At 40.8% G+C, this 18,777-nt stretch overlaps 2 protein-coding genes across 4 annotated transcripts in view; one reads left to right on the top strand and one right to left on the bottom strand.

Moving 5' to 3' along the window:
- aadac (arylacetamide deacetylase) overlaps positions 1-1,681 on the bottom strand; it is a 34,508-nt gene extending 32,827 nt beyond the window's left edge. The window contains exons 1-2 of one of the 2 annotated variants that reach the window (XM_040131121.1): positions 1,449-1,681; positions 578-728 (exon numbers count right to left, since the gene is read on the bottom strand). The gene's annotated coding sequence lies outside the window, so the exon portion shown is untranslated. Of the gene's footprint in view, positions 1-577; positions 729-1,061; positions 1,348-1,448 lie in introns of those variants that run through there. The other variant, XM_040131122.1, reaches the window with a different exon arrangement.
- On the top strand, positions 542-16,301 carry igsf10 (immunoglobulin superfamily, member 10). Of its 2 annotated transcripts, XM_040131118.1 has the most exons (10): positions 680-750; positions 3,148-3,277; positions 4,083-4,242; positions 4,366-4,473; positions 5,107-5,874; positions 6,061-7,878; positions 8,001-9,638; positions 10,264-11,167; positions 12,921-13,287; positions 13,372-16,301. In XM_040131118.1, the coding sequence occupies exons 2-10, from the start codon at positions 3,212-3,214 to the stop codon at positions 14,920-14,922; spliced, it is 7,380 nt and encodes a 2,459-aa protein (XP_039987052.1). In that variant the 5' UTR covers positions 680-750; positions 3,148-3,211; the 3' UTR covers positions 14,923-16,301. The 2 variants fall into 2 exon arrangements, with proteins under 2 accessions (XP_039987053.1, XP_039987052.1); XM_040131119.1 differs by having other exon boundaries at positions 542-750; positions 4,083-4,473.
- Positions 16,302-18,777: the final 2,476 nt, after the last annotated feature.

Genomic DNA, 18,777 nt, shown 5'->3' with positions numbered 1-18,777 from the left:
CCTACAAGTGCAGCAGTTCTGTTTTTTACAGCTGTTTAAGTGCGGTGAGGGAAAATTTATTCAATGCTTATTTTTTCAGTCTTAAAATGCAGTTATGTACAAGTTATTATAGTTTTATATAGGTCCATTTGTATCATCTTCACATAAGATTTTACATGTAATATTTTCTCTGCTTAATTCTCCTAATAACAGGAAGAGTGCTATTATCCCAATTTTCCCCTTTATAAATAATGATTAATAAATATATAGATTGACAAAAATAATTAGGAGTACAACTTGCAAAGGAAAAAACTGCTTGATGAAAATATCAATTTGGGTTGTAAAGAGAATGTTGGACTAACATTATCTTCATCCGATGTTTCTCTGATTAATCCTTTTCATTAGTTTATTTTATCTATCATCAATCTATCTATCTTTCTATGATTATTCCTAACTGAAGTAATGCCACGACACGCTCTACCTCTTTCTCCAGGTGGGTTTCATTAATGGTTCAGGGCAAAGTGTAGCCCCCCTTGCCCGTGCAGCCGAAGCCCCATCCCGGTGCACAATGAGTGTGTGTGCCCGCAGCGCTTCATACCTGCGGAGGTGGCTGCTGAAGGCTCTGTTGTTCCTGGCTGCTGTGCTGCCGACGAGCGGTGGCTGCCCTAAATCATGCGCCTGTTATGTCCCCACCGAAGTGCACTGCACCTTCAGATACCTGACCGCAATACCGAACCACATCCAGCCAGCTGTGGAAAGAATTAACCTCGGGTGAGCCTTCGCTTGCTTTCCAGCTTTTTTTGCAGACTGGAGAACTGCAGATACTCCGGAGGGGGAATAATTTGATTGATTGATTAAAGCCACAGCCTGTATAAGCAGCAATAACATTATAAAGAAACACATGTTGGCTACTGCCTTTCCGCAGTTTAAACTGCTGCATACCATGACTGCTAGTAAAATAAGTAAATGGTCAACACTGAAATAAAAACTCAGTTGGAAGAAATGATCGTTAATTGAACATTACAGTGGATAGCGTAACTTTCTACCGTATATCTGTGACTGTGGTAGGTTAAAATGCTAACCTTGAGGGTAAAACGGGTAACTGGGAAATGCTAGCCAAGGTCAGCTATAGCTAGTAGCTATTTCAACTAGCTAACATGCGCGCGTTTTAACTACAGCGTGAACGCAAATTTTACAACTAGCAGCTAGCTCCTCAGTCGTGGCTTCGCGGTGCAGCTAAGTCGCCTCTCTGGCAGCCTTCCCTCGCCAAGGAAGAGCCCGACTCCCGCCGTAGCCACTAGCCAGCGTCTGGTCTTAGTAGCCTAAAATCAGCGTTGTAGTTACCCGACAAGTTTTGTGTCTCACTCCAAGGAGTGAACGCGCACACGGGCACTATATGGAACACAAAGAAAATATATTCTGACACTCTCCAGGGCTGCTCTCAAGCCAGACATTTTAAAATACCTTACCTCTACCTTGCCTAATGACAAATGAGGTAAAACATTTTGTCAACACCCTTTTCATGTACAATACTGTACTGCTATGTTAAATTCCCGCCGGTGTTTTCGTTGATTTCGCCTGATTACGCCACAATACAAAGTTCTTCACAGAGATTGACAGGCATTGTCATAGCAGTAAAAGCACAGTGTAATTAATAACAGACATAATGGCTGCATTCAATTTTGGTGAGCCAAGGCTAAGGTTCTGGTGTTGTACACGATGACTCACTGGCATGGCTTACCTTGACATTTAATGGAACTGAGCCATCATTAATGTTATTAGTAACACCTGTGTTGTTCCTGCTGTGATATTTCTAAATGTCTGCAATTAAAACCTTCCACCTCCAGGACACTGTGGGTCTGTGTCTTATTCCCGTCTCCGGTCAGTTTTGTTGTACCTGTTAGACCTTTACCATTTTTATCCATACTTTAACTGTGGTGACCCCATGGAACTCCCAGTGTAGTTCCTCTCAAGTTAAACCCAAGGAGAGGTCTACTCAGCCAGAGCAACACCAAAAATAACACCCGAGCGGGAGTGCGGGGCCTTTAACTGAAGTAGCTCCAATAGTTCGAAACAAAATTCTGTTGGATGTTGGAAAAAAATCAGTTGGGCCTTCTGTGTCATACAATGAGACAATATGTGTTCTGCTGTACTCTTTCCTCCACACACTGTGTCAATTCCACAATTGTATGATGTAGTAAGAGAACATCGGATTAATGACAGTGACGAACAAAGAAACTACAAGGCATTTTTCATTAATATTCTGTTATAGATAGTAGATGGAAATTACTAATCTTAGATTTTGTCTAGGGCTGCAGATATTATTTTCATCAGGGATTAATCTGCCGATTATTTTCTCTATTAATCACTTAAATTAAAAAACAGTGAAAAAATGCCTTTTACAGTTGCTTAGAGTGATAACAATAAACAACCCAAAGATACTGCAGTTACTGTAATTTATGACAAAGAAAAGCAGCAAATCCTCACATTTGAGAAGCTAAAACAACAGAATTCTCTGCATCTTTGCTTGAAAATGACTGAAATGATTAATCGAGCATCAAAATAGTTGCAGATCAATTTCGTGTCGATCGACTAATTTATTCATCAACTAATCGTTGCATCTTGAACTTTGTCTCATCCGTAGTCAAAAGAAAAAAAAATGAAGATTTTCTTATTTAGTACTCAAAGGGAATGATGATTAAAGGGAAAACTGCTTGCAGTACCTGGATTGAGTAACAAGTATTAAGCCCTATGCTGATTACCCATTATGTCCGTACCAAAGCCCTACACACCTATGATTCACGTACACAGATGTTTGCACTTAGTTGTCTGATTAGACCTCTTCTCATTACTGGATTGGCATGTAGAGACTGTGCTTAACGGACATCTTCCAAATTATTTTTTTTGACCTGTTAGGGTGTGACAACTTAAACTTCTTAATTTTTCCTGTAAAAACATGCATTATGAAGATATTATCAGTCATTTACCAGCACAGCCCACCCATCTTCAACATGAGCCGAAGTCTAATCTAGAAGAATAATTGAAAACACCAGTGTGTTTGTGCAGGACCTTTAATGAGACTGTTTTCATTGCTCATTAACTTTCATAAATAACATGTGGTACTTTTGAGCTGATAAGCTGAAGTCTTTCTCATTCCTCTGCTTTTAGGTACAACAGTATAACTGTCTTGACAGAAAATGATCTCTCAGGACTTGAGAACTTAGAGCTGTTGATGCTGCATAGCAACACTATACACAGTATTGAAGACAGAGCTTTCCAAGGCCTCAAGTCCTTACAGGTAAAATCATGTGTTTGTCAGTCTCTTGTGAACAGATTACAGACGTGTCCTGTAAAATTGGAGTACAAGTTCGTCGGACTAGAATACCAAATAGGGATGAGAATTGTGAACCTGTTCCAAATTGTCCAAATCATCTGAATCGTATGCCTCCAAGCTTATCAAGTCCTTTTATCGATGCTGGCATGTTTTTCTGACAGTTGAGCATTGCCAAACAATACCATCAAACTCATGCATCTACACTGCTGGAAAACATTCCAAAGCATGGCTTCATTTCACAAATAAAGAGGACGACAGTGCTAGTTGTAAATGGTAATTTCAAGTAAGGGTGGAAGCACCAGCAATATGGTAAAACATCTTTCTACGCATTGGCACTGGTATCGATAAAGTCTTATAAATTGTCATCCCTCATAACAAAAGCATATAGGAGGGTGAAAAGCCTGTCAGTACCCTACAGATTAGTTCAATAATTGTATATGATGACAATGTTGATTTCATTCCTGCATTAGCAGATTGGTTCTTGGTGTTGATATCTGCAGGTTGTTTTGACTGATTTTTGATGTTCAAATAACTTGACAAAGAGAGCATTATTGTAGCAGTTTTATAGTGGATTGCATTAAATTCCAATTAAATTTATTTGATGCTCTCCAGTAACTGCTTAGTTGCAACTTTTCCAGACTAGTTAATTATACTGCTGTTTTGACATTTGTGGTATGTGTAAATAATGTGCTGTTGTTTGTTAACATAATAGTCTTAAGTCAACATTGTTTTAAAAAACATCTGCACCTTCTCAACACTGTTCTCACAGGTGCTGAAGATGTCCTATAATAAAGTAAAAAAAATCAACAAAGAGACATTCAAAGGCCTGAATAGTTTGCTGAGACTCCACATGGACCACAACCACATTGAGTTCATCAGCCCAGAGGCTTTCTATGGTCTAACCAACCTGCAGCTGGTCCACCTGGAGGGTAACCACCTCCAACAGCTCCACCCAGACACATTCATCACACTGAGACATAGCCTGGTGTTCAAGGTGTCCTCAGTAAGAAACATCCATCTGTCAGACAATCTCCTCACCACTCTGCCTGCAGATATTTTCTCAGGCTGCAGCCAGTTAGAGAACGTCTTCCTCCATGGTAACCCCTGGACATGTGATTGCCGCATGAAGTGGTTCCCAGTGTGGGCACATAGGAACACAGGTGAGGAGTTTGTGTTTGCTTTGAAACAGCCTGAAAGCTTTTATAGAGCTGTGAGGTTTTGATGTTCACAAGGGGAGAGAACCGCTCCTCTCCTAATGAAGATATCTCTCTTAATCATAACATGTTCCCTTACACAAATACAAAAAACAGTAATATAAACCTTTGTGAACCCACATTTACTAGCACACTTCTGTTAATAAGACACATCTAGTAAAGTTGCTAACTGCATTAGTACTTTAATAGGTTTTCCTACCCGGACTTTTAAAGTGGTACGTTTTCTCTCTCATAGTGCATAGGGTAGTATCCCAAGTTAGAAAGGTATATCTAAGGGAAAAATGTAAATCTTTGCAGAAACATCACTGGAGGGAGAGATCATGTATTCTTCTCATCATGAGGGCTACAGAAAACACTAAAGATACAGAAGAACAAAAGTTATACCTTTTATTTATGACTTGGCTAATGCAAAAGTGAACTCATAAATTACAGTTCTGTATGGTGATGATAATCTTTTCTGGTTCACAAGTTTTATTGATCAGTTTTTGTTTTGGCCTGCCCATAATGTGGAAACTGTAAATGTTCTTTTCTTACATGCAACCAACTTAAGGCTACATCACTTGATTCAAATGTTTCCAGGTGTGCTGAAATGCAAGCGAGACAGGAGATATCCGAGAGGACAGCTGTGTCCTGTTTGTGAAAGTCCTGCCCCGTACTACAACAGACCTCTGTCCTTTCTCCCCAATGATGCTTTCACTTGTACCAAACCCTGGATCCAACCCCATCTAAAGCAGAAAAACATCAGTCTGGATGAGGGCGACTTTACTCCAGTTACCTCCAAGGACTTTATTGCCCCATTAGGCTCCATACAAATGAACCTGACTGACCAGTTTCACAGTGATGCCACTCTATCCTGCACTGTCCAGAGGCCTTCTGCTTTTGAGAACCTGACACAAACCTTGGAGGAGGAGGACGGAAACAATGTCACTGTGCTTACCACTGGCATAACTACGTATTTGGTGTGTAATATTGACTATGAACACATCCAGCAGCTGTGGCAGATCCTGGCTACCTACAGTGACTTTCCCATGAGACTAGAGAGAGGTTTAATGCTGGCCAGAGTCCCTGAAATGGTGTACAGGTACAGTCAGTTGAAAACAAGAGAGGGAGAGGAAGGAATTTACACAAACGTTGAGGCCGAGATCAAGGCCTCCCCTGCATGGTTGATGCAGGGAGAGGTGAGCCTCCAGCTTGACCGCACTACTACCACTTTTTCTACTCTGCACATTAAATACCAGTCTGTGGTCAACCTACGTGTGGAAAAAACATCACCTAAGAGGGACCGCTATTCCTGGACCATGATCAAGAGAGATAATCAAACCAAGACTGAGCACACTGTACTTACAGGTGGGAGTTAGAGATTAATTCTTAATAGACTAGTTGATAGCTGATATGACATTAATTCTTAACTGATGCATGAAAAACTGTCTGAATGTTTCTCTTGCCAAAGGGAGCGTTGTAAAAATGTCTAATCTATTTAAATATGAAGGCAATAATTACTGTAATAATATATTTATTTCATTTTTAACGTAGGTGGTGTAGCACAATTGAGCTGTCAAATCCATGGTGAGCCAAAGCCTTTGTTGGAATGGATTTTACCCGATGGAAGTAAGGTCAGAGCCCCTTACTCCAGTGACGACAGGAGGATCATAATCACTGCCGAGGGGAAGCTCACTCTACAGGGTGCAGATGCCTCAGACACAGGCCTCTACTGGTGCATCGCCACAAACTACCTGGATGCAGATATCCTCATGTTTCGAGTGACAGTTCTGTCACCTGATGTGGAAGAAACTGAGGTCAACGGTGTCCAAATCTCAAGGCCACTGGGTGAAAATCTGGTATTTGACTGTAGCTCCTCAGGGCGTCCTGAGGCTTCGGTACAGTGGATCCTCCCTGATCACTCGGTACTGGACAAGTCTCATGGGAACAGAAAGGTGTATAAGAATGGAACACTGGTGATTCAGGGGCTCACAGCGAGAGATCAAGGGTTTTATAGGTGTTTGGTTGCTAATCACCTGGGAGTTGACCTGCTTGTGTCTCGGGTAACAGTGACTGGTGAAAAATCTGAAAAGGTGGCAGTTTTGGACAGGGAGGGATCAGGGATGGACATGGAGGTCAAGGTGGACCCTAAATTGACAGAAAAGACAGCCCCCCTCAATGAAATCCCCTCTTCCAGTCCCTCTGAAAGAACTAGTCAGGAATCCAGGACCATTACCTCAGATCGACCTTACCCCAGAATCAGGTCACAGGGCAGAGGAGGCTCTGGAGGTAGACTGGGACAGAGAAGGAGGGGGCCAGTCAGCAACAGACGCATCTGGAGTGGTAGGGTCTTTGATAAAGTTTCCAGGAAAGTAGACCCACAGAAATTTGCTGAATTAATGAAAAAGTCTCAAGATGGATCAAGAATAAAGGGTGACACAGAGAAAGAGAGGGTAAAATATGAAGATTCACACCTTGGTCTTTCTGGTGATGGTGAAACTGACTCTGGTGAGGATCATAATGAAGACCATGTCATCGTTGTGTCAAAGATAGTCAGACCAAATACAGATAATGCACAAGAAAATGGAACATTTAGGCAAGACAGCCAGACTATAACAACAACCGTGACACCGATAAGTCAGGGTCATATTTTAACAACAACAGGGGCTCATCAAACTGTTGTTATGGAAACCACAGTTAGCAACCACATTGATTTAAGTAAAATAACAGAAAATACAAACACACCAACAACAGAATCATATATGCAGTCAGACTCTACACCGATCAGGTCCACATTCACAGACAATCCAAGTTTTTTTGAGAAGACTGAGTTCTATGCCCTGGAAGGGACCAACAAGCCACCTTCAAACATGTACCCAGTCACTCTCCAACTTACTGTGACAGACACTTCACAGGAAACTAAGCTCCAGTTCTCAGGAGAACAACCTGCAGAGCCAGATACATCCACAGGGGCGACACTTTCATTTACCACAGACCCTAACATTACTCCAATGAGGGATGGCCCAGGCCCAGTGGAGCTAGTCATCCACACACACCCAGAAAGCCAGACCACATTCACAGCCGTTACCACTACAGAGAGACAGCAAGACGAGATCACCTTCCACACCACTCAAACAATCAAATCCCCACGCTTGTCTGCAGGATCCACCATCATCTCCCAGCAGCAGATCCATATCATCCCACACAAGAACCGCAGAAGAGGGGGCCGCAGGAGGATCTTCCAAGGCCGCAGGAGGATCATAAAACCCAACAAGATTACTGACATACAGTCCTTCATCAATAAACTTAAACAGCCCTCAGTAAAGAAAGAAGGGAATGCCTCAGTGCCATATCAGATTGAACTGACTACAGGTAAGCAGCCTTGTTTTTATTACTTTGTAATAGATTGTTAAATTTTTGCGTGATTGCTCAATTTGTGCTTCTTTAGCTCATATTTTATGTATCTTTTTCCTCCCCCATTTTTTCCCCCTGAGACTGTGACTGTGATGAAGACAAAAAGAGGACAGCACCCATTGATGTGCAGGTGGTCACACCAACAGCTTCCTCCACACACAGAACAGATAGACCTGCTGCCACACAAAAAACAGAAGCTTCCTCTACAAACTATTACATTACTCAAAATGCCCCTTTCCTCCATTCCAAATCAAAGCCAGAAGATTCCAGTGGCTACATAACCTCTGCTGTTGCCACTGAGTTGGACCCTACAATTAATCAATTTTTGACAACAAATAAAGAACCATCTGTCTTGACCACAACTACTACTACAGCAGCCTCTAAGGTTATTTATGGAAGAATTCCATGGGACAGACTGTTTGCAGGCAGAGAGAAGGAAAAGATACTGGGCAGGCTAAGGAGGCCATTAATCACCCCAAAAACTTCAACTACAGCACAAACTACAACAGTGACCTTAACCACAACTCCTGCTGCTATGCCCACCACCACCTCAAACTCACTGACTGCACCTGAGACACTATCCCCACCCAGATGGACAGAGAGTAGAGACAGCACATTAGTTGACGACTATGAAGATTTATCTTCTGCAGATTTTGAGTTCACAACACTAGGACCAAGCTTTCAACATACAACTACTACCAGTTCATCCTATTATTCCAGGTCCTCCAGCACTGCTGAAATACCACCAGAATCACAGACTCTACCTTCCCCACCTACTGTCAAACCACCTTCAATTAAAAATCCTGATGAAGCCTTATCATCTGGATCTGGTGGACTCCCTGATAATTGGTTTGTAATCAGACAATGGCCTGGTGGGACAACAGGAGGGCAAGGGCGGAGAAGGAGGCCCTTTAGGGGCAGAAAAACCTTCAAGAAACCTGGAATCACTAAAGTACATCCTACTACCACAACTGAGGCTTCAACTACAGAGGCACCACCTACAAAAGTTACAATAGAGACAACCCCACCACCTCAACAGACTTTTTCACTCTACAAGCACCTGTACACACCATCTAGGAAAGAGGAGAGAACCACAGTAGCTGTTTCCACTGACCAAACAGCAAAGGAGGAGACTGGCTTGTATGAGGAATTTGCTTGCAGTACATCTAGCACTTTACCAGCCCATACTACAACCAAGACAACTTTCATCACCTCAACATATAACCCTACCACCACACTGATGCCAGCTACCACAAAACGATCTTACACAACAGTTCAGACTAGAGTCCACAGCAACTTCAGACCACCAACACAGAGGAACGATGGTCACATCACTCACAGGCCACCAATTAGGAGAATCAGACCTACTATGCAAAGCAGTGCTGCCAGAGGCAGTACTGATAAAGGCCTTAACTTTGACACAGTGACCATCCTTACAGCTGAGCAAGGATACACCAACACCCCTGTACCATACAACAACATAGGCACACACAATGCCATCTCTAGTGTTTATAATCATGTCACTGGCAATGAAGCTACAAGTGCCAATATTGCTGGCTTTGAACCCACTACAAAGGTCATGATAAGTAAACCTAAGATAGTTGGGGGCAATGCAGCCAGCTTTACCGTTTTGTCCAACTCAGATGCTTTCCTGCCATGTGAGGCTGTTGGAAACCCCCAGCCAGATATAACCTGGAAACGCTTCTCTTCAAGCACAGGTACAAAAACAGTTAAATTATTTGTTATTATTAGGAAAAAACATATAGAAAAGGTTCAGGTTTTAGTTAATGTATTTTAAAAGCCACACGAATACTGCATTCTTTATTTTTCGGCACTGTATAGTATATCTGTATATCTATCTAGGATATCTAATAACAGTAATGGTATGTAAATGAGAGTTAATGAGGCAACTGTATTTTTCAGATTTTAAAGAGCACCATCTTGTTGATAAAGGGGTTCCGAAATAATATATTTAGTTGTGACACTGTCTCAGAGCAATTATGTGACTTTTTGTCTGTTTTATGATGATGAACTTGTGGTTTTTATTGTGTGTGTTCATATGGCATTTTTATTAGCATAGTAACAACATAAACAAAATAAACAAAAACAATGAGAAAACAACAAAATGATCAAAATTTTCAACAAAAACAATACAAATGGCAGTAAGGTAAATAAAAAAACAATAGATAATGAAGTGATTTTAAAGATGTTAACTAAAGTAGTACCACTTGTAATGTTTTTTTACTTGTTTTGAGTCTGTATTTTTGTGAGTAATTTAAATTATTTTTGGATGTTTTTTAGTTGAATGTTTCTTTGAAGAAAATGTCTTTTTCTGTCCTTCAGGTAGCACCATTACCATTAAAGGGAGCATGGGCAAGTTTGAGGTTTTGAGCAATGGCACACTGCTCATCCAGAATAGCAACATTAAGGATCGTGGCCAGTATCTCTGTCTAGCTGAGAATGATCATGGATCAGATAAACTTCTTGTAACCCTCTCTGTGGTGGCCTACCCCTCACGCATCCTGGAGCCAAAAATGCGTGACTTAAAATTTCATGCAGGAAATACTGTGGAGATGAAATGTAAAGCAGAGGGTCGACCCACACCTATGATATCCTGGATCCTGGCTAACCAAACCCAAGTCAGAGGTCAAAACGCAGAGAAGGGAGGAGTATCAGTATCTGCTGAAGGGACTCTGTTCATTGAGCATGTGTCTGTTTATGACAGAGGTCATTACAAATGCATCGCCAGTAATCCAGCTGGAGCTGATATTGCTACAGTCCGACTGCAGGTGGTGGCAGCTCCACCAGGCATCATGGAGGAGAAACGGCAGCATCTTAAAGCTGGTGTAAGCCAGAACTTGTGGCTACCCTGCACTGGCCAAGGCAGCCCTCAGCCTGCTATTCGCTGGGTCCTCCATGATGGGACAATGTTACAATCTAACAGATCTGCCAGAGACACAAGAATATCAGTGTATGTCAACGGGACGCTCCACATCAAGGATGTGACTACATCAGACAGCGGGAAATATGAATGCATTGCTACCAGCTCTACTGGCTCAGAGCGAAGGGTGGTTACTCTGTCAATCGAGAGGCGGGAGTCTGCACCTCAAATAGTGGAGTCATCGGAGCGCATGACAGAGTTGTCCTTTGGGGATCAGTTGAGACTAAACTGTTCAGCAACAGGTGACCCCAAACCGAGGATAGTGTGGAGGCTACCCTCTAAAGCTGTGGTGGACCAGTGGCACAGGTAAAAATGCCTTAAGCAGTAAAAGCTGAGAAAAACATTAAAAACAGTTTGGACAAAACAGATAAAACTTTTCTCAACAGTTTAAAGGCTGTGCTGACCTTGCAAAAAATTACTTCAATATTTTCCGAGGGTATTGTAGTTAGTAGTTAGTAATAAGTTTCCATTCATGCACAAAGTACCTAATGTCCAGAAATGTGCAAATCTGAAATTTGAAAAAAGCTCACTTGAACAATAGAAATGTTGTTGAGTAACAGCTGAGTGGGTTGTCAAGGAAACACATTGCTTCACTTTGCAAGGCTGGATCAACCACACCACTGATGGCACCTGTAAACAGGGAAGGCCACATCCCATTTGAATTGCCCGTAGATGGCTCAGGTGGTAGAGCAGGTTGTCCACTGATTGCAGGGTTGACAGTTCGAGCCATGGCTCCTCCTGTCCTTGAGCCGAAGTGTCCTCAGGCAAGATGCTGAACCCCAGATGCCTGACTTGTTAGTCGCTTTGGATAAAAGCATCTGCCAAATTAGTAAATTTAATGAAATGAAAGATGTAACCGGCGATATTCTTACATCTGTCCATTGCATTGTTGTTCCTGATGCACAAAAGCTATCACCTCATCCAAATCAGTATATTGTTTTCTTCTCAATGGGCCCAATTCATGGCAATGTGTCTTCAAAGTCTGGATGCTTATGATTATATGGTTATTCTGGGCTAAAACGACAAATATTTCCATATTGCTACATCCATTTGCAAAGTACAATTTAATAAAGGTCATCTACTGCAGGCATAATTCAAGCAGCAGCATCTGTAGTGTGATGAGGTTGATCAAACCTTGCCAAAGTGAAGTAATATTTACTGAAGTAAAAAGACAAGTCATATGTACACTGGAAGTTTCCCAACTTGCAACAGTCAACTTCAGTACAGTCTCAATAAATATTCTATACTCTCTATTTTCTCCATTGCTTTCTGTTGAGTAGAGAAAAAACAGAATAAAAGAACAACTGAAGACATTTGCAAAAAACAACATATAAACAACAGGCTGTACATTTTTTAGTCAAAACACCAGTAAATATACATGAAAGGAACATAGGAATATTATTTTACAGATAGTGCCCCTTATGCTACTGTATCTGTAAACAGTTTCTTTAACCTGCTTCCATGCATTTAACATCAGAGAAAGAATGACTGACGAAAGAAGGAGAAAGATTTTTATTTTCAAGAGAACATGGCAGTGCAATGCTGGTGCTCAGTTCATTTCCAAGGCTGAGGCTTAGTTTACAGGTAATATACAACATTAAGCCTCTCCTCAAGAGAATTAATGTACGTTTGTTTGTTGTAAGTAGTTAATTCAGCTTCCTGCTGACAGTGTTTATTTTTTAAATATTTCAAATTTTCTTTGTAACCACAGTCTTCTGATTTGTGTTTTCTTTTAGGTTTTTTTTCATGCCCTTTATTTTAATGCAATAAATGCTTTTTAAGAGCATGGTTTAGGAATTACAGTGATTTCCAAATTCTCTAAATAGTGGTTTTGTAATATTTTTTAAAAAACGTTCAAAACAAATTGTATGAGTTATCAACAGCGACAACTTGTACAGTACAGTACTCATACTCTCTAAACTAATGCAATGACAGTATTATATTGTATGTGTTATTTATCCTACACTATAGTAAATGGAGCCCACCTGAATTTGATCATGCTTTTTTTTGATGCCACTCATACTTATTCACTCTAATTTTCCGTCACTTTATTCTCCAGGATGGGCAGCAGAATCCAGGTCTTGGATAATGGTACTCTTATCATTAACATTGTGAATGATAAAGATGCTGGAGACTATCTTTGTGTGGCACGAAGCAATATAGGTGATGATCTCCAACTCATGAGGGTCACTGTGTCAATGAAGCCAGCCAAAATAGAGGCTAAGCTCTATGGCAAGAAGCAGGTACCCTATGGTTATGACTTGAAGGTCGACTGTAAAGCCTCAGGAGCACCAAAGCCAGAGATCTCCTGGGGTCTACCGGATGGCACAGTGGTCAACAGCGCACTGCAGTCTGACGCCAGCAGTGGAGGAGGACGAGTACGGCGTTTCACTCTATTTGAAAATGGAACTCTTTACCTAAACCAGGTATGCTATTGCATTGACCATAAACGCCCATTTAAATTATAAGAACATATTCAAAAATTTTACATCAATGTCATGTTTCTCCAGGTTGGTATGTCAGAGGAAGGGGACTACACTTGCTATGCTGAGAACCAGGTGGGTAAGGATGAGATGCATATACATATCACTGTGGTGAACGCTGCCCCAAGGATACGTCCACCCAGCCAGACCTATGCCAGGGTGAGGCCTGGAGGGAACATCCGCTTTGATTGCAAACCACTTGGGGAACCCAAACCCAAGATCCTGTGGATGCTACCCACCAATGATGTAATTGCAGCATCGAATGAACGGTACCTAATGCATGTAAATGGTTCTCTGGATATCAGGAATGTGAAGCCTATCGATGCTGGGGAGTATGTTTGTATGGCTCGCAACACTGCTGGGGAAAGTAGAAAAGTCTACAAGCTTGATATAGATGGGAATCCACCAGTGATCAATGGCTACCACCGGAACAGGACTGTAATCAAAGATGTAGCTGCTAAATACTCCAGGAAGTTAATAGACTGTAAGGCTGAGGGCCATCCAACTCCTAGTATCACTTGGATTATGCCTGATAACATCTTCCTGACAGCACCATACTTTGGCAGCAGGATTAATGTCCACCATAATGGGACGTTAGAGATTCGTAACGTGCGGCCAACTGATACAGCAGAGTTTATATGCATGGCGAGGAATGATGGAGGAGAGGCGGTAATGGTGGTGCAGCTGGAGGTGACCAGTATGTTCCAAAGGCCAATCTTCAAGAACCCCTACAACGAACGTATTGTTTCTCGGATTGGGAAAACCACAGTTCTGAACTGCTCTGCTGATGGACACCCGATGCCGGAGATCATCTGGATTTTGCCTAATGGAACACGGTTTACTGGTGATGCTGACCTTAGCTCTCGCCACCACCTAGGCAACGATGGAACTTTGATCATCTACAATCCTCGCAAAGAGGATGCTGGGAAGTACCGCTGTGGTGCGAAGAATTTCATCGGCTACATAGAAAAGCTAATAATTTTGGATGTTGGACAGAAGCCGTACATCCTGACAAGGCCTAGGGGCATCATACGCAGTGTGTCTGGGGAACCTCTCTTCCTTCACTGTCTATCTGATGGTAGTCCCAGACCCACAATCTACTGGACCATTCCTGGTGGCCACACTCTTACTCGGCCTCAAGTCCTCGGGCGCTACCAGTTGTTAGAGAATGGTACGTTGGTTGTTCAGGATACTACGCTCCAAGATCGAGGGAACTACATCTGCAGAGCTAGGAACGATGCTGGGGAGGCTGTGCTCACTGTCCCTGTTGTTATCATTGCTTACCCTCCACGGATCACAACAGGGCCACCTCCCAGTGTGAGGGCAGTGACCGGGACACCTATCCAGCTCAGCTGTGCTGCCATTGGAATCCCCAAGCCAGAGATAACCTGGGAGCTGCCTGATCATTCAGTTCTGTCAACGGCAGAGCAGGGCCGGCCTATGAGTAGTGAGCTGCTCCACCCACAGGACACACTTATCATCCAGAGGCCCACAGTCTCAGACTCTGGCACATACAAGTGCCTGGCCAAGAACCACTTAGGTACAGACTCAAAGGTCACATATGTACATGTTCTGTGAGAAAAAGACACAATTGAGGGATGACAGTGTTATATCTAAATGTAAACATTGACAGACAGTCACTTGCATCGGCAACATACAGTACATGCTTTCTCACGTGGATTTATGTGGATCACGGCTTGTGGAGTATTATTTGAAAAAGTGACATGTGGATTAAAAAAATAAACCAAGCACAAGAAGAGAAAGGAAACAGACATTTAAAATGAAAAAAAAGTTTTTTCTTTTAACTGTAGCAGATTGAAAGAAAGAAAAAAAGGCTCCCAAGAGGATTTTGATACCCTTTAGACAGTGGCCAGAAGTTGTTGCTGTCATGGCATGTTACTTTGTGCTTTAACAACAAATAATAAAGACAACAGGAATATAGTAAAATATTTTTCAAGGCCAATTCATTGAATTTCATAGGGGAAGAAAATAGGTTTATTAAAAAAATACGTGTGGCTTGTTTTACACTGGATACATATCTGCATGGACAGTACAGTGCTTTCCTATGAGAATGACGTTAGATTTCTTTATCATACTTTTTTAAATTTTGATGACAGTTTAAAGCAGATTCCTTTATGTCTATTTGCAGTGCAGTTCGCTGGTTACAAAAATACAAAAACACACTCACTATCTATTGTGTTGTACACAAGAATTTACAGTAATGTTATACATTATGCTAATCTGTAATAATACAGTATATGTACATCTATTTGTAGTATCTACTTTATCAAAGTATGGGAAAAAAATAAATTTAAAAAGTAAACATGGTACATGCCTTTTTAATGTTTTTTTTTACTATCTGTTACACCAAAATCTTTTAAATCAGACATGTATTATATACTGTATATTAAATATCTCACAGAATTGGCTGTCGTTACTAGTAGGCTATTATAATGCTGTCATAATGAAGGTCACCAGCTATACCTCACCCTATAGGAAGAAGTATTGCTTGTGGCTGCAATAGAAATCTTCCAGACACACGTAGTTTTAACTCTCCAGCTGTGAAAATAGTTCTTCACCCAGCTCTCCAGTGTCCAAGACCCACAGGGGAGCCTTTGATTTTTGTTTGTGATTGTGTGCTGGTTTTACTGCCGTCTTGCCAATTAAGCTGAGAGATGAGGGAGGAGGTTGCGAGAGAGAAGAGGAACAGAGAAATACAGTATTTTGTTAAAATAAGGATGTATGTAATGGATTTGATGTAATATTCCTGTTTCCAAAGTCTTATTTTAAGAAAAGATATTACATGCAACACAATAACTTGAATTAGTAATGGTGAACTAATGTCCTTGAGAGATGTAAGAGTCATATGGTCTACTATACAATGATGTTTTCTCTCTAACCACACTTATTAAGACAAATACCTTTGCCTTAAGGGCAACAACTGGAAACAATCTCTCAGTAAACTGCACCAATTGTGAATCGACATTTAAAATGGGCAAAAAAGTCGTTTTTGCAAGGTCTCATAAATAATGCTATGACTTGTAATGAGATGTTTTTTTTCCCACTAATAAAGACAAAAGAGAAAAAATAACAAAAACCAGTAAATAGAGGAATCGGTTCTGTGTCCTATGAGAGGAAATTGTAGGGTAATGTTAGAGTTTCATGTTCAAATCCAACACAGTGCATGTGAATGGGGTAGGGACTTTTATTTGTAAATCATTTCCCCTTGTACTCCTTTTTCTATACATAGCTATTGGCTGTACAATAAAATGTCTCTGACAAAGAGATATCAGTCTTCCCTACAGGCTCTTCCTGATGCTGGAGTATGAAGGACAGCTTTAACAGCACAGTTAAAAAGAACATGCTTAATGGAGACTCAAAAAAAGAGGTCAGGTATTAGTGCTCAAGTGTATATGTTCCCATAAATCCATTTTTGTGATCACAGAAAAAAAAAAAAAAAAATTTCCCAAAGTTTAGAGCCAGTCTACAGCAGTGTGAAACGACCCAGGCAGATATGGGGAAAGAGGGAATTGTCTACCATAAACTTCAGAATACAGACACCTTGTTCCATGATTTGAGAGAAAAGTGCTTTCATATGTGAGCTAGGCGACAATCAAACACAAATTAAAGTAGTTAATAAGCACCACATATTCTTTATGTCTGACTCCTCAGTGTGAAAGGCAGTTAATCATTCACACCATGTGCCCCCTGGGGATGGTGAAGAGTTTATTTATTCAGTTCTTGTTTTGCAGTTCGTGTTTGGGGAATGATTGAGTTTAACTTCCAATGACTTGGATATTTATGAGGATTTTACACATGTGATTTTCCCATTTGCTCCTTTCCTCTTGGGTCTTTAAAGGAAAAGAGTTGAAGTCTCACACATTACAAGAAGCTAATGAGAGGAGCAGTGTGTTTCTGTGTCTGTGTGAATTTCACCTTTACCGGGTCAAATATACTGTATCTCTGAACCCAGTTTCTGGTCATAGCTGTTGAAGTGAGGCATGTCAACATGAAGAGTTGCACTACCACTACCATTTCACAAGATGAATAAACAAAGCCTGTTTTTACACTAGATTAAGTAGGTAAAAGTAGGGCCACTCCTTGGCCACCTTGAAGACTGGAAAAACAGAACAAATCTGCACAGAATCAAATTACTTGCTGGGAAGATTTTCCTCCTTACCCTAACAGTCCACCTTCTCCAAGGGTCTCACATTACACACAAGTAGTATGTCCTGGAAGCAGATTTTTGATTTATCACAATTATTTACCTCTCCTTTTTTATCTGGATTCAGCTGCCAGCTTTCTAACATCTTACTACTTAATATTAGACCCCTAACACAGTCTTCTCCGCAACATAGTCTCTAAACTCTGCCCAAACTGCAGGGAAAATTTAACAATAGATGCTTTGTTCAACCAGTAATTCCTCCTCAGTATTCGCCACATTTCAATCCATCAGCAGGGCTGTCGATCTCTACTCCAGGAACCAATGCAAGGCCAGATCTGTTCAGTCACTCAATACTTAAAGATATCCTTCTCAGCTACTTGAAGTATTTATCTAGAGTATATTTTTCTGTCTTGCACAGAATGTGATTAGTGACGCTGGGTTTTTCTGTTATACATGCTATACACTTTATACAGAAAGGCCCCTTACTTTTCAGTGAGCATTGAGCTAGTTCGTAGTATCGCCCAACTGATACTGGCTTTTTAAAGCTGATACTGATATCAACATTTAGGAGTTAAAAAAATAAGATAATATATGGCTGTAACTTATTTTATTTAATAAACACACATTTTATTTAATAAATGTACGAATAATCCTGATAGAGATCCCTTACATTTGTTTTTCAAATGTTTTGTTTTGACAATTTGATTTCTCAGTTAAAAAATGAAATTGTCAGTGCTCTCTAGTAGACAAATGAAAGACACTATTTCTAAATGAACTTACACCTAATATGGCATTTCTGTACTGCAAGTTCTTGTTACTTATTACCCAACATAAAAACTGATACTGATATATCTACAATAGGCTAATAGTGGCCAATATATCGGCCTGGCCAAAAACAGATCTTAAAGGAGAGTGAATATTGGACTTACATTCGTCCAGTGTCTCCAAACATGTCTCCCTATAAAGGCCTCTGTATCTGCTGGATGTGTAAATCAGCAACTGTTTGCTAACAATTTCCCTATATCAGTGTTATAAAGTGATAATCAGTTACTGCAGGTTTAAAGAAGAAATTGCTGGGTACATAGTCATGCCCACTACCTTCTTTACTAACACTCTAAATCTATTGCTAATACAGATATAATCTTTAACATAATTAACCTTCAATCAATGTTCAATAGACCTTTTAAATATTGAAGTTAAATGATTACTTTAAAGACCTTTCGACTTCTTCGGCAGGAAAGGTTCAGGTGGGACTAATAACACCAATG

The sequence above is a fragment of the Xiphias gladius genome, chromosome 7 (assembly GCF_016859285.1).
Source record: "Xiphias gladius isolate SHS-SW01 ecotype Sanya breed wild chromosome 7, ASM1685928v1, whole genome shotgun sequence".
Lineage (NCBI taxonomy): Eukaryota > Metazoa > Chordata > Actinopteri > Istiophoriformes > Xiphiidae > Xiphias > Xiphias gladius.
Note: the sequence above shows the minus strand (reverse complement) of the source record. Positions and strands in the feature narration are given on the sequence as shown.

Excerpts from the sequence above, each read along its gene's own strand:
- igsf10 (XM_040131119.1), top strand. The coding sequence starts at position 548 with ATGAGTGTGTGTGCCCGCAGCGCTTCATACCTGCGGAGGTGGCTGCTG. Across the intron at positions 5,875-6,060 it reads TGAGCACACTGTACTTACAG|GTGGTGTAGCACAATTGAGC; the intron begins GTGGGAGTTAGA and ends TTTTTAACGTAG. Across the intron at positions 7,879-8,000 it reads TCAGATTGAACTGACTACAG|ACTGTGACTGTGATGAAGAC; the intron begins GTAAGCAGCCTT and ends TTTCCCCCTGAG.